Source organism: Fulmarus glacialis, unplaced genomic scaffold (assembly GCF_000690835.1).
Source record: "Fulmarus glacialis isolate BGI_N327 unplaced genomic scaffold, ASM69083v1 scaffold522, whole genome shotgun sequence".
NCBI lineage: Eukaryota > Metazoa > Chordata > Aves > Procellariiformes > Procellariidae > Fulmarus > Fulmarus glacialis.
Genome location: NW_009195701.1, coordinates 93,363 through 110,058, shown reverse-complemented (window position 1 = coordinate 110,058; position 16,696 = coordinate 93,363). Strand labels below are relative to the sequence as shown.

Below are 16,696 nucleotides of genomic sequence, written 5' to 3'. Positions count from 1 at the left end.
CTCATAATCAAGTGACCAATTAAAAGCACTTGGACCATATTTCAAAAACAGCCCTTTCTGAATTTCTGCTGCTCATTAGCTTTATCCCGTATCAGGACATTTGTAAACAGCACACAGAAGATTCCCAGGCATATGAGTTATTTCTTATTCCAAGAACAAAGAAGTTAAAAAAAAAACCAAAACCAAAACCACAACAGAACAGGTGATTAGTCAACATTTTTTAGCTGTTGGCAAATCCTGACTTTTGTTTTTTTAAGAGCACTGTATTTTACAGCATTAACAATGTCATTGATCAGATGGAAGTGGCATAGTTGAGAAAGAAGCAAAGCCTGTTCGTTGTATATGTAACACTTTACCTTTGCTTTTTCTCAGTTATGAGGCATGAGGAGGATAAAGCCTGCAAGAATACTCTACCTCCCACTGACGATTCACATCTTATTGCCAGTATAGCTTAATTAGTTTTGCCCAGCTCTTTTTGAGATTGCATTCAGTAAGCTCAAACACAATTACCTGACTTAAATTCATCTTGCTGGGTTTTGTGCAATTTTTTCCTTCACATAATTCTTCAGAAATCGCTTTGTTCTTCCTCCACCTTTTTGATCTCTTTTCTAAATCATAATGGACTTCTTCAGTCTCACTGCTGTCCGAATACTCCAAGCTGGTTGCCTGTGGATTGAAATTTACATCCAGTTCTCCGTGGAAATGTTTTTTTTCCATTCTGGGCATATCACTTTGAGTTCTGCTTTGTAACCAGAGAAGTTTGCTAGGTCCTTTAGCTTCCTGGGAAGAGTTTACTGAAGATGTTTCAGAATCAGAGAACAGTGTCTCAGTATTGGTGTATAACCCAGAGGAAGGGGAGGTCACTGCCTGGAACTGATCACTGCCGTAAACCCATTCAGTACCATACTGGGAATTGGTGTAATAGAAATCGTCTGGTAATTGCCGAGGTCTCCGACGCAGCTTGTTCAAGGCCACATTCCAGTCATAGTCATCCTCGCTGTCTGAGCCCATCTCGTCATAGGCAGACACAATGCTGGATTCATTCTCCAAAGCTTCGAATACTTGACTCTTTGGTTTGGCGAGCATTCGAGGACGAGGCAAAGTGACATTCTGCAAAGCTACCCAGTTTCCATCAGTGCTTTGAAAAACAGAAGGTGGATCTATGAAAACGAAACAAGAACAATTATTGCTACATGATCACAGTATGAAAGGCTCATTTTACCTGCCAGTTTGCGATCAAATGGCCACAAATTGGAGGGTTCAACAAAACTAACGAACAAATGCAAGTGTTGCTGCTCCAGGAATTCTCTCATGTTGTGAGCCATGCTGCTGTACTTTTAATTGGAAGCCACCACTTAAAGTCATGGTGATGACTATTTAAAATGTAAAAGTACTTGGACCAAAGCTTTTTTCTAAAAGAATTATTAGGAAAGGCTGAGGGAACATCAGTACACAGACATGTATAAATCCTGTGTGACATTTGCAAAATGTCTTCGATTCTGTGCGCAGTTCTGGTTCCCCACCTTGAAAAGGAAAGATGGAAAGACAATCAGAGAAGAGCAACAAAGGTTGCACCAGGTTCTGAAATGGCTTCCATTCAAGGAATGATTAAGTAAGCCAGAGCTCTGCCATCTGGAGGAGAGAAGACTGAGAGGATTCATGCTAAAAGAGATGGGGATATCTCTTCCAACCTAACTACTAGAGGACGTCAAGTGAAACCAGTGAAATCAAGGTTCAAAACAAACGAAAGAAGTGGGATGCAATGGGTACTGGACTTGTGGAGCTTCTTGCCTAAGGGTGTTATAGATGCTAGAAATTAATCTGGTATAAAACAGAGATGGCTATGGACATGGTACAGAAATCCACTGAGATTTACTAAATACAGAAAAACACTTCTAGTTGAGGTAGTCATTAAGCTGAAAGTTCTGGAGGTTCAGAGCCTAACTAAGAGGCAGCATGAAAAATACTTGCTTTCTCCTAATCTTTCCTAGGCTCTTGCTTATGGTTACTGTTGCTGCTGTTGTTGTATCCTAGACTAAAGGAGCTTTTTGTCTGACCCCAGCACTGTTGCTCTTGTATTCTTACACTTTTTCAGAGTATGTTTTACAACTTCTACAGAAAAAAAAATGCCGCAAATATGGTCAAAAAGTGCTGTGTAACTCACAGAATTGCACTTCTTCTAAATTTAGGTTCTATTTCCAATCAAACTTGGAAAGTCCTTTCATGGGAAATGTGAATGTGTGATGACTCTACCTCCCACAGCACTTGAATACATATATAATGCCATGGATTTACAAAGTAATTTCAGCCTACCGAATGAACTTTTCAGCCTTACAGATTCCTTCCATGGGTTCAAATTTGCCATTTACAGAAAACTGTAGAAATACTTATTATAAACTATTAGTCTTCTAGAACTGTGAACAGAACATCACTATTTAAAAATGGAAGAAGTAAAATCTGGATAGTGTTGTAGATGATACTCAAGCATCTTGCATTACATTATTACAAATACTTGGAGCTCAAGAAGATGACTTTTTCCCTGGAATTGTTCATAAAGAACATAAGTATGCAGTAAGAAGGTGTGCTCAGTTTAAAAAAAAAGTCTGTGGTGCACTACCACTAACAAAACACCCCCACAAAAAAGAAACAATAATTAAATGGTAATTAAACTTAGGAGCTATGCAAGATTTAGAACAGTTTTTGTATTTATTACTCATTTGAGTCCTTTTGGCTTGTTTTCATTTCCTAAATTTCATGCCAATTCAGAGAACTTGAGAAAATACATCACTGAAGACATTCTTATTCCTGCTTAAAAAGAAATCAAAATAGGAATAGGTTTCTTGCACCAGTGACCAGCTGAGGATATAACTGAAGTCAGGTTTATAGGGAGAACTAATAACTCTTTATTGTAACAGCTGATTTTGGAGGAAAATAGGAATACAAGCTATCAAGCATATGGAACTTCTGCTTGCTCACTTTTTCCAACTATGCTTACTAATCTAAGTATAGGATTCTCTTCCTTAGAGGACCTTTCCTTAAAAACATTGTTCCTTCAAACAAAGCAAACAGCTCTGCAAGATATAAATTTCCAACAGGAACTGAATTCAGCTGCACCACATTATACAAATGTAATGCAGTGGAGTGTCACATCATTATACTTTTTTCTCTCCCAAACCATATCCCCTTATTTTGTTTAGCAACAACACATAAGAACCGGTCAAACATCCTCAGTTAACTGAAGAAAGGACAGGATAGTAGTTGATTACATCTTAGAGGATAAGCAGGGTGGAAAGGAAAGCCACTGAGAACTTTATATTCAGAAAGCTGACTCAGTTTTATCCCAGCTTCAAGTAACGTCAAATGCTCCCTTCCTGATTTTCCAAAACAGTGTCACTTACTTGAAAGAATGGATTTTGCACACAATTCTTTGGGTACATGCCATAATTTGTCCATGAGAAAATGAGAACAGATTTAAGAATTCTCATTGTGAAACTAGTGGTAAAGGGGAAAAAAGCACTAATTCATGATTTGGCTCTTGAGTAATCATTTAAACCAGTGTAAACTGTAATCAGAATGAATTGTGAACTGCTTTTTGGCTACATGACTAAAAAGCCCACTGATTTCACCACTCCAAACTCTTGGTTGAGATTCCTTTCGTTTTCTGTATCCTAATACACAGCTGCTTACTACTGCATACTGCATACTGCAAACTCCTTCAACCGGAGGACAGATAACCAGGTGACAAAGCAGGGCCCTTGGGCTCTTATGTCTTAGAAGCTCTGAAATGTATCCAAATTAGGTGCCTAATGTTTTCTAATAGTCCAAAATCAACTCCCCAAAGGCCCAAATTTTGAATCTTTTCTTCGGGAAAAAGGTAAGATAAGATAAGCAATGACACAGCCCAATGAAATCATGACACTCAGCAACAGTAGGGAGGTGATCGTGCCCCTGTACTCGGCCCTGGTGAGGCCGCACCTCGAATACTGTGTTCAGTTTTGGGCCCCTCACTACAAGAAGGACATTGAGGTGCTGGAGCATGTCCAGAGAAGGGCAACGAAGCTGGTGAAGGGTCTGGAGAACAAGTCTTATGAGGAACGGCTGAGGGAACTGGGGCTGTTTAGCCTGGAGAAGAGGAGGCTGAGGGGAGACCTCATCGCGCTCTACAACTACCTGAAAGGAGGTTGTAGCGAGGTGGGGGTTGGTCTCTTCTCCCAAGTAACCAGCGATAGGACGAGAGGAAATGGCCTCAAGTTGCGCCAAGGGAGGTTTAGACTGGACATTAGGAAAAACTTCTTTACTGAAAGAGTGGTCAGGCCTTGGAACAGGCTGCCCAGGGAAGTGGTGGAGTCACCATCCCTGGAAGTATTTAAAAGACATGTAGATGAGGCGCTTAGGGACATGGTTTAGTGGGCATGGTGGTGTTGGGTTTGCGGCTGGACTTGATGATCTTAGAGGTCTTTTCCAACCTTAATGATTCTATGATTCTATGATCACCAAATAGACGTTTTTGCATGTGACCCCTGCAAGCACAGACATCAGCAGAATTTTCCTGGGAAAGGTCCTTGCTTTAAGTCATATTTATTCCACATGTGAGTGAGAACCAAAAAAAGAATCATATTCGTACTAGAAATATTTACTTGTTTCATTTAGCCTGTCCACGCTTTTCCAGCTGGGTAATGCAGAAAGCTTGCGTTCCTTCTGTTTCCTGAATTGTCCTTTTTGCTGCCTCCAAAGAGCCTCAGTCACAGATGATGCAGGGTCTAGTCCTTTACTGGGCATATCTTCACTAGCCAGGGAGAATGCAGACTGAGACCTCTGTGGGAATGAAAACCAAAGAGCATAATTTAAAAATAGAAATACTTAATTATCAAACTCTTTACCACAATTAGTATGAGTATTCAGTTACCCATGGAAGTGTGGAACCTGCTAGCATCCAGAAATGGAATTTAATGTGTTCAAAAGAATTGTTTCAGCACGAGATTGCTTATTTATGTGCATTTCTGATGCTATGCAACGAGGCAGGAAATTGTTTATACTACCATGGACCAGATGGAAAGAAATAATTAAGGTGAAGTTGTTAGGAATGTGCTTGGTGAGGACTGATATCTAACTGCTTCGACTCAAGCTAGCCAGAAAGAGATCCCATTGCGGTGAGACATGATGATCTATTGTTGGCTCAACAGGCCATCTGGTGTAACAATTTGCAGAAGTTAAAAATTAGAAAGAAGCAAACAAACAGTCTGTTCCCCACAAATAGATGTGCAACTCAACTGATTTTAAGGCAGAATTCTTTCGTTTGCTAGCACATACATATCACACAATATTCTGGGCAGTTTTATGCAGTCTTGCTAATGAAGTCAACATAGCCTACAATTGCGTATCTGTTTGTTTCTACGAGGGTCACATTTCAAGTCAAAATGAGGTAAAATACTGTTGTGGTTGTTAATGACCACTGCTGAGGGGAAGGTGCTTTCCTTTGGATCTACATAAATAGATCAGACATTTTAGTTTTGACTTAGGCACTGGGGTCAATTACAGAAGTCACATTAAATTTGGCCAGATTTTAAAAAACTGTGAAAGCTGGTAGTGTCCTGCTGATTTCAGGAGAACTCAGTCTTACATATCAAATCACATACTTAATTCTAGAAACAAGGCTACAGCAGCTCGAGTCAAGTTTTAACATCTGGCTGACACTATTTTGCTGCAGCGTAGTTTTTTTTTGTTTTTTAATTAATAACTTTGCTTTTGATGACAGTATGTGCTTAGGCAGCTTGAATGGCAAAAGAGATCACTTTTTCAAATAACAATTAGCTTTTCTCTCCCATAACTTTTTCCCACTCAAAACCTCTGTCTTGGCCTTTGTAACAGAGTTGGTAAAAGACTGCCCGTATACGCCAGGGTTTCATTAAGAAGTATGCTTTCAAGTGGCTCAGCTTCTTTACGCAGGCCAAGTTGGCACTCTCAAATCTTTGTACATTTTAACTGATGTTCAAATTACAAATAATTAACTAAAACTGTTAATCTCAAAAGGGCCAGTCTTTGCCTGCATCAGAGCTCTGCTTTGCAGTGGTGCAGATGAAGAAAAGGATAACTTGACTTTCAGCTATTTTCAAGTCCCTTCAATTCCCAGGACAGCATAAACATTGCTGGGAGTCCTGCTGGCTTGAAAGCAACACTTACACCACTTTTCTGGTTGCACCTCCTCCCATCTGAAACGCTCCTGTGTGGGACCCGCGTACCATGCCAGAAGATTTAATTAACTGCAAATCTTCCTGTATCCTTGGCTCAGCAGTGTGATTTCATAACAGATTCAGTAAAAAGAAACACAACCAAGCACCACGATTTTGTTTGGCTTCTGAACTCTGGAGGAAAAGCCAAAATTACTGCCCTAGAATCAAGTATTTTCTGTAACTGCAATGACCGCATAACTTAGTCCTGTCCAAGCAAAGACACAGGTCCTAATGTGATGCATTGGAGTGTTTCCTTTCAAATTCAGTGACATGAACTACTAAAAATAAGCTCATAGCACTGTATAATTTTATTATCGGGAATCTTTCAGATGAGTCACTTTCACAAACCAGCTATATTCAAGTGTATATTTAGCCTGTTTCAAAACTCAAACTAGATCTTCAACTGATCAAGATCATCTGAATCCTCCTTAACTCCTTAACCCTGTAAAAGGGTTAATAATTTAACAAAATACAGACAGGTACATAAATTGTTTTGCTATAGGAATTTGCTCATTAACTTTGATTTCATCCTGCCAGGATACATGGACAATATAAACAATTCTGCCACAGATTTGCAGGCTGAACTAAGACAAGTTTTAACTATGCTGTGGCTCACTTCACTTCGTTGTAAAGAAAGTACTACCAAACTTCCCATTCTTACAATAAATTAGGTCCAGTTCACGTCTGCCATATCCTCTGATATCTTTGTGTTAAAGTTGTTATGTACTGAAAGCAGCAAGTTGTGGCTGTCACTATCTTCACAGTACCAAGAATATTCCCTCAGGGCACATTCTTTTTCCATGTATATGGCAAACACAGAGAGATAAGAGGTGCTGAAGAACCGAGAAGAAGGAATATATCCTACAGTTTAATCACTAGTATCTATTTTCCCTTATTACTTAAAGAACTGAATCGTAAGAAGGAGAAGAAAAAAAAAAATCAGGAAAAACTTATGTAGTCTGTTTAATGATAACCTGGGCTCAGAGAATGAAAGTAACATGTTTTTTCTTGTTATGTAAAATCTGTAGGTTTGACAACTTTTCTGATGTTTTGTTTAAATGGCAGCTTCACGCCATTCGCTGTTTCATAAACAACACAGTAAAAGCTGCATCGCAGCGATGGCAGTGTCTGCACTTGGCTCTCAACTAACCTGAGACCCGCCAGCAGCTTAGCCCTGGCAACGCAGAACTTGGCACGGGCTGCGAAACCCACTGAAGGAGCTTAGCAATCCTGTCCTCAGACCCATGCTTCCGCAGCAATGCTGCTACCAGCACTGCTGAGCAATTTAAAGCTCGCTCAGGCCTATCTACACTTATAGGGCAGATATATCTTTCAGAAGGACTAGAAGATACACAACAGCTTGAAGGATTTAAAAAGGAGAAGACGAGCATGAAGGACCTGATGGACAAAAAACACTGAAAAACAAGGAAGCACAGAAAAGAAAGTATACAAAGCCCCATGTGATATAGCAGCCTAGGATCTCAAATAAGTTTATCTAAAACAAGCTGATTCTTTTAAATTGTGTGCTGAAACTTTTGGGTCAGGTCAGAGGAAAACTGCTCTCTGCAGTTTCTACCAACTCTCTGTGGAGAGCAGGAAACTGGTATGCAGGAACTGCTGCTAATCCCCAGGAAAATCCCTCCAAATGCAGCAAGGGAAAAAGCTTTTGGTGCCTCCGGAGCTTGGCTTGGGGCCATCCTCATCCTTTTTCTACACTTCATGTGAATTTTTGATAAAATCTGTCTTGGACTGCTCTGCTAGAAGTACCACCTCTTCTCACCGAAGATGGTTCAATGTCACAGAAGGCTCAAGGAAAGAAAAGTAATGCCAAGCTAAAATAGCTTGACTGCACCCCTGCATTCACATCCTGAAAAAGGGTGAAATGATGCTACTGGAAAAGGCTGTTGAACTAGCACTCTTCACTACTACTTTTGTAGTTCTCTGTAGTTCTTGTATCTGGAGAGATTTAAATGATCAAGAAGTGACAGTGTTCTAATAAGCTCCAATTAAGAAGAATAAATAAAAGTAGAGGATTAGGTTATTTCTTGTTCTGAAAGTTAGTTTTAGATAGGGATGTAAGGACGGATAGTAGAATTGTGTTTTATTCAGAAAAGTATGGGTGGAAAGAAAGTGGAAATATTCATCCCTGATAGCATTTCAAATCACTGGTAACACCGATAACGATACAAAACAGCAATGTCAATAGCCAAGCCTGGTGTCAGAACAGGACAGAAGCATATCCTGACATGAGAACAAATCAGTCTACATTGGCATAAACGTGGCCATTTTTTTCGGAGCACAAAAGCAAATGTTTGTCCACAAGTTTATCTCCAATCAATTACCGGCCTGACTGATGACTCTATATGAAAAGCAAATGACTGAAGACCTCCTTTTGTTGCTTTTGCAATTAAGAGCAAACTACAAAGTTAGTTATTTGGTGTGAGGTTACACAGCAAAAGCTCTAATCTTGGTTGGCACATTTGCATCAACTTCAACTCAGCTGGCACCACTAACTCAACAGCCCTACAGCTATAGCATGGGCTTCAAGCATGGGCTATAAACCTATATACATGCCTGCCCATGCTACTGACTTCATTGCCACGCTTACCTGTGGCAGGCAGCAGAAGTACACATTACTGTGCTGCATTTGTGCCTCCATGCGTCACAGAGATAGCAGCCCATCTGTAGATCCATAAGGGACATTTTTGCCTTGTGGACATTTGCATAGGAAGCAAAACACTTAACATAAGGGAACAGGATTGAGAAGCCTACCTGGGGGATGGTCCTCCATGTAGTTTCCCTGTGCGTGGACGCAGTGAAGTCCTGGAATAAGGCCAGCTACCCGGATAGGGTCTTGGATCGGTTTGCATTGGAACAAGGGGTATCTACCGACCAAATGGAGGAGTCATGGCCTTGAATCCTTACCAATTGCCTACAAACTTGGACAGCGACAAGATCTAAGGGCAGAAGAACCAATCCAGTCTATTTTGCAAAAGTATCCAAATAATACAGCAGCCTAAATATGATTTTCAAAAGGAGGCAGGAATGTAGGAACTTTGGTCCTGATTTATAAAGACGTGAGAGGTCAAGAAGATCCTTCCCTCCCAGCTAAAACTACCAGCACCTTTTCTAACCAGAAGTTCTGGTTCCTCAGCAAAAAAAGCCAGGTGCTATTTTAGGTGTATTTATTTGTGATTAATTACAAGGCTGCCCTGTACGTTTGCAGTCAGACAGTAAGGTAGTGCAACTGTTAGTTTCTGCAATAAATCAGTACATCAGCAGATGGCATTGCAACCCAACAGGTCATTGGCTATGTTCACTGCACACAGTCCTCGGAGCATGCGCTGCATACCGGATTGCTGTGCAGTATAGCACAGCTTGCAAAATATAGTTACAGTACTGACAGGCATTTCCAAACACTTTAGTTAGATGAGTTCCCCATCAAATCTTGCCTACTAGCATCTGCTGTGAGATGTTTGTTTCAAAAAGAAATTCCAGACACATTATTATTCTGTTTTTTTTACTCCTCTACAGGGGATTTCTGCTGCATAGTTATAATGTCTGGATGGAGGGAACTCAGCCTTTATCTTGTACTGGGCTAGCACTAAAAGGAATCACTTATGCATGTACAGTCCTGTTTCATTGCTGGCCTTCAAAAAAAAAAAAAAAAAAAAAAAAAAGAAAGAGACAATGTGGTTTCTGAAGATTAAAGAAGGAAGGAGTGAATAAAAAGTAATCACATACAATGTCTCCTATTACTTAAATATAAATATTCCATCTTCTGTCTATAACAATTTACAACTTTATGCTTCTGAACACTGAATAAATAAAAATAGGTAGCCAAAAAGCAAGAACAACTTTTTATAAAACATGCTTGTGAATATTGAGTCTAATGTTGACAATCTATGGATTCTTTACCTTGAATAACTCTCTTAAATATATGCATATTGTTTAGAGAGACAATATAAATATTTTGCTCTACATTCTTCCTCAAAAGATGAAGGAGTATGGGTAATTCCTCCTCCTTCTAAAGAGAAGCCAAAGTGGTAATTCAAAATAGATCCCAAAAGCAACTGACTGAACTCTACAAAGGATATTCTGGGTCATGCACGTTTTTCTCCTCACGTCCCTCCTACTTCACCCTATTTCTTCAGTCTGGTTTGAATAGTAAAACTGTAATTTATTCTGCACTTATTTAGAGTAGATCAAGGACTCTTCAGCTTCAGGAGGGACTGAGAACCCCGGGTGCCACAAGGGTAGGGCAGCTGCAGGGTCACCACGGCAGGAGCCCTTGCAGGTACTGGGACCTCAACACCGGGGCTGAGGGCAGGTAGGGCACCTCTGGATCTGGGCAGCAGAGTCCTGCGCTGTGCAAGCTCTGACCTGTGGGGCAGCTGTTAGCTTGGGCTTTGAAGATTACCTTGTTTATTCAGGGACCCAGCCTAGAATTGACAGCATAAACACAGATGACTTAGATGCAACCTTAACCATCCCCTCTCCTCACCCGCAAATTCTACGGCTACGCCTGCTAGCAGTGCAGCAAAAACCCTCGCCTGCTTCTCATCTGTGCTCTATGAATACAATCAATGCACAGACAGAACTAGCAGGTCCCACCCACCCGAGCAAATACAGTAGCAATCCCTAAGCATCAATAGCTAATGCACCCTCTGGTAAGTAAACTCCCACACCAGGAAGGAGACAGTATGAGCTTGCGAATGGTGCCACTCTGCCACAGCCTATTTATCCCTGGAAGTGATTTTTGCTCTGCTCAAATGTATGCAGTCCAGACATTTAACAGTGGGAGTGAAATACCAAGGGTTTCAAGCATCTGTTCCTTAGTTAATCTTGTATGCGGCAAAGTATCTGTTAACAACCCTATAGCTTCTGAAAAAAGGCAAGAACAGGCAGATGAATGGGAGATTTTCACACTCAATTGAAAGAAAACTCCCTTCTTCATGCCCTGACCTAAACTCTGGTTAGAATATCCCAGCCATCAGGGCAAAGCATTGAATAACAGACTGGGAAAAAGCAAAGATGACTGCTCCCTCTCCTGCAAAAGCCTTAGAGCTTCTAGGGTCTGCCCAAGCTGGCTTATTGTTCACTAGTGACACAGACATAGCCCAGCTGCACTTCAGGTGGGTTTGCCATCCTTCTAGTGGCCTCTCAGGCAGCTGATCTCCTTAAAAGCATTGTTCCTTTAAAAACAGTACAAAGATAACGCTCAGTTAATCAGGAATGGGTCTGTCAGCAGTATGAATTGCACAGCTGTATAATAATATGTAGAGCCACATTTGGGTGTGCATTTTTTTTGGTTCAGTTTGGATTAGCTGACCTTGAGAATCCAGAGATGGGTTGCAAGGGAGACAGGCAGGAGGTTACTCCCTAACAAACCCATTGCTGCTGAGCATGCAAGTAGCTCTACACATCACCACACAAAAGTATAAGTCGTAGTGCCCGCTGCCCCCCAAAAAATAAGCAGGCCCCACATGTGAAAATGCTATTGCTTTGGATGCAAGGGATTTGCAAGGAATTTGTAAGCTAGTGATAAGTGATATTTAAATATTGGTTCCAGAAGATGAGCATAAACATCCTTTTATTGTACTTATGGGGCTAACAATTTAGGAAAGTGCTAGGAGCATAAGATCGCATAGTTCAATCAATGTAATGGATTTATGTGAACAAGTCTATACAAGTTTGTGGTAAATCAATTGTTACTTGTGCTTTGGCAGGGATAGAGGGCAGATGTACCAATGCAACTGTAATCTAAGCAATGTCTTTACAGGTACCCTTGTTCATTTAGCTGTTACTATTTCTCACGTGTTCCCCCATGGCCCATTCTTTTTCCCTCCTCCCAAACTTTAAATACCCTATTACATCTCTCTAAAAAAAACAACAAAAAACAAACAGGGAAGACGCTTCCCAGTTCCGTAACACCTTTCATGTGAAGATACTGAGAGCTCAGTTAATATCCTGTGATGACAATATTACTATATTATTTACAGATGATAAAGCTGAGCAACTGCAAAGGCCAGATCCCTGTTCTGGTGTAGGGTGGTATGATTCTAAGTTACTACTAGTGTATCCCACTGGGAGAGTGCATGTGTATAAAGGTGTAGGGGAAGGAGGTGAACTGGCATTTTCATCTCAAATCTAATTACAGCCTCACACATAAACTCATTTTTTTTTTCAAGAGAATACTCTTTACTGAACATGACCACTCTGTTTTCATTAATTTCTAGGTTGCTCAGTGCCCCATGCAACCTTTCATGTTCCATTCTGACCCTCGTCTACAAAGTTGCAGTCAGCAGTGCACTCGCCCATCAGAGCGAATCACTACATCTCCTACTCAAACACCCACTTGACAGAGGAAGCCTGAAGTGTTCTGTGTTTATTTGCTTCTTGCTGTGACAATATACACCCTGATTTCATCTAAAAACAAAGCAAGATTTGTCAGGCAGACTAGCTCTGAGCATCACAGGTTTTAAGTTAGACCTTAAAGCTTTGTGATACCCAGCAGTGTATTAGGATAGCATCTTTAAAACAAAATAAAACTGAAAGAACAACATATGATCTACATTCTTTGGAAAATAACATTATAGAATGACCAACCTTCTCTGTCCTCTCCCCTACTCCCTTTCATGCCTGAAAACCTGTCCTGGCTTGCTGGCAGTAAGTGTAATGTACCTGAATTTAGCCCTGCAAGGGCTTGATCATATATCTAGCATCCAAAACTGTCTTCTTGGATATTTGTCAAGTGCATGCATAGTACTATGAAACCAAGAATCAGTAATCTTCTGGTAGAGATATATCTCAAAGAAATTCAAACTATACAAACAACTTTAAAAGGACAATGCTGTCATGTTTAGCCTTGCGCTGATTATTTAGCCACCTGAAATCTTAAAAAGTAGTACTAATTGCTGAGTCAGAATTGCACAAGCAGTTGTATCCTATCCTTCTGCTGCAGTGGAAGGAGGGAAATCAATCTGATTATTATGGACAGGGCCGTCTTGATCTGAAATGCATGAAGTGTCATATGGCCAGGTAACTCCAGATCACTTTTGCTGTGAGACTACAGTATTACACCTGCAAACTCAGCAGATGACAGTAAGATTTGTAACCTGCAAAGTACTTAGAGAAAGTTGGAACTTCTCATAATAAATATGAATAAAAAAAGACCCATTATTTTCTAAAGTACCAAGTGCTTTTCCATCTCAAAGTGTACTGTTCTTTCTGAGTCTGTGCAGAGAAGATAGTGCTGCAGTTGGCTGCTTCTGGAAGGAAACAAGACAGTAAATAACCCATCAAGATCCAGCTGATGGGCTTCTGGATAAACGCATGCCTGCCTCCTTGGAAGTAGGTCCCAGCAACACACTCTGTGCAGCCTTCTGATTCCAGCTCATGTATGAAAGCTAAAAGCTCCATCTTCCCTATGACGTGACATATTTATTAATTAGATATAAATGTGATGTTTCTGATACAGAGTCATTGACAAGTAAGAACTGATGTCAGCTGGCATCAACTTCCTACAGTGCTATACCTCCCTCATCTGAAGCAGCTCTCCTACTGTGTTGTATGACTGCTAAACAGGATTCCTCCTCAAAACGGTTTCCTTCAAGTATTTGTTTGGGACAAACCTACAAAGGTATAGAGCACCTGCAAAATCTCCAGGGATTTCCAAAGCAGTGTGGGACCTCAGGCTTGTGAAACCTTCTCTTTAAAACAAATCAGAGGGAAAAAAAAAAAAAGAAAAAATAAACAACTGTCAGTACACTGTGGACCTTATAATTAGCTTAACCAGTAAATTTCTGCTTCCCCTGAGGTGCATCATAATGTGTATTTAATGATATCCTCCTTTTCCCTATATCCCTAGCTGTTTTATATACTATAAATTATGGATGAGCTTCTGTTTATATATGCAATCTTTTAGCTGTAAAATAAAGACCACTAATACAGCACTTAGAACACACCAGGATGCCTGCACTCCATCAATATTTAAATGGGTATAATATGCCAACTGGTCGTTTGCTCTCGCTGGCAGTGATGTACGGGAGGGAAATGGACTGAGAGAGCAGAGAAGCATCCGCCCATTGCTCTAAGCTCCTCCTATCCCAACATTTTACAGCCTTTGCTTATTGGTAATGAGAAACAGATGGTGCCATCCATCTGTTTTTATGAGATGGGGAAATAAAATATTCAGCCTTGTATCACTATTTTTAGCATGGGCAAGGGTTCTTAAAGAAATCTAAGAGGGGAAAAAAAAGGAAAAGACAGTATCTGTAGCTACCACCACACCATAATACTGCAGTTAAACAATCAATAATATATTTCAGGGAGATACTCTGTGTGTGTGTGCGCACATGCGCACGTATTCCTTAATATGAATATCAATAGATTTTGCTCCAATCAAGCAGGTCTCATGCAGTTGGTCTCTTGGCACTGTGCTGTCCCCAGCTTACACAGCTCAAGTTCTCTGCATAGAGCATTTACTTCATACTACAAAGAGGCATGAGCAGGGAGGTAATGCAGAGCTTCCAGAGCCCACTGATATGGATGAACTACACACAAACAGCTGCAATTAAAAGAAAAATTGCTTGGCAGGTATAACCACACAGTTATATCTGGGACTATTACAGCTCCTCCCCCACCACTGTAAGCAAGTGACTTTGGTATAAAATGCAATGCAATAATAAACATGGGTTTCTAAAGGCCAGTGTTGTAGCATGCAACTGCCCTAAGTAACTGGATGTTACTAGCTTTATTGTGCTAGCAAAACCGTATGTATTATCTTCTACAGAAAAGACAAATAAAAATATTTGCTCTAAGATAAATTTCCAGTTTTAAATTAACTGCCTTAAGATTTGCTATCCTTACCTCCCTTTCCTCTGCATGCCTGTCTTTCTGTTAATCATGTTTCTTCTTCCCTTTTATTTAATCTATCCTGCTTCTGCTTGTTTCAAGTACTAAGTTGTTTGCCAGGTAACAAAGAAAGTCTTAAACAGAGGAAGCTCTACTTAAATAATCCTTATTGGGAAACAGGTTCACGTACATAACTCTAATCCAGTAATAGTCAACTTGGGTTGCTTTGATAGAAAAAAATGCACACTTTTTTTTTTGCTTCCCTTGGGGTTGTTATGGCCACATCTTCTGTCTACAAAAACCTTCGTTACACTAGGAGCATCTGCCCTAATAAATCTGTTGCAAAACCCTGCTTGTTAGCTGTGGCACGTACTAGTAAGAAAGGCTTTTTATCGTTACAGGCAGATCTCTGCTCAAACTAAGCCACCACACACAGCTCAATGGTAGGATGTGTACACAAATCAAGAGTTTGGGTTTTTTTGGTCAACATAATGTCATCAGTTAGGAAATACGAAAACTTAACTTATTGCAGTGGAGCCCATGAAGATTTGCTGTTACGAGCTTGGACTCAAGACTTCCAAAATCCACCTGGGAAGGGAGTAAGGAGCTTTGTCTGGAAAGGGCATATGGCCATAAAGCCTCTCTGCCAGCTTCTGTAGAAGCTAGGTTTTGTTTTGGAAAGAAAAAAATACTGTAATTATTTTGGCAGAAAAGGTAACTTTCTCAAATGATATACAGAGGAGAAACTGATGCAGTTTAGTCCTTCAAATCTGCTGACAGATGCATGCTTACCACTTGTAGTTGAATGAAAGCAAAGCTGAATGGAAAGCAACCTCAGGAAAAGGAATTTGGGTTGTTCCACCGCTGTTGATGAGAATCAAGCAGGCTGTAACTGCTCTATGTTTGCTCTGCACAAATTGCCTTTCAGTATGCTTTCCAGTAGACCCTTTGTTACAGCTTCTATGACTTTATTTCTGTTAGCCTAATAGGCTAACATAACTGCAACTGTATTAGCTACGGGAGCAATTGGAGCTACGCTACCTTTCCAAGGGTGTCTGGTTATACTGAGAAAATTCTCCTCTATTCAAAGCAAAGCAAAAATAAAGACATGAGCACTTCAAAGGACAAAAGAAAACAATAAAACAACCCCAGCAAAGCAAAAGGCAGAAACTGAATTTATGGGAGGGGTGAGAGAAGCCAGATCAGATGGCCAAATTAAGTTGTGTTCCTTAACGTGCTGTGGGAAGACAATTGGTGAAAGACTCTGTAAAGAGGTAAAAAGTCCTTATAAAGCACTGTACGCATCCGGATCTCTAGTACTGACTGATGGCTGTAGAAGTTTTGAAGCTGTTCATTGCGGCTTTTCTCAGCTTAGCGTGACATTTCTGCTACTCCAGTATTTTCCACGAAGTCTACTATTTCTCAAACCAATGAGCCTCCCTCTGGCAAAAATTTGGGGCTCAAACTTGTTACTTCAGAACAGAATTTCAAAATGTGTTGAGTTCAAGCTTAACTCTCCAAATGCAGAACAACAACAGGCTTCTGGTGTAATAACTGAGGATTGGAACAGCATGTTCCCCTAGGTCCTGTCCTTAAACTCCAGAAAGAAA

The 16,696-nt window shown here is 40.4% G+C and overlaps 1 protein-coding gene across 1 annotated transcript in view; it reads right to left on the bottom strand.

Moving 5' to 3' along the window:
• Positions 1-510: 510 nt before the first annotated feature.
• LOC104084350 (rab effector MyRIP-like) overlaps positions 511-16,696 on the bottom strand; it is a gene marked incomplete at its 3' end in the record, with an annotated part of 88,297 nt that continues 72,111 nt past the window's right edge. The window contains exons 7-8 of the mRNA XM_009588154.1: positions 4,638-4,815; positions 511-1,160 (exon numbers count right to left, since the gene is read on the bottom strand). Coding sequence (XP_009586449.1) covers positions 511-1,160; positions 4,638-4,815 — 828 coding nt within the window. The remainder of the gene's footprint in view (positions 1,161-4,637; positions 4,816-16,696) is intronic.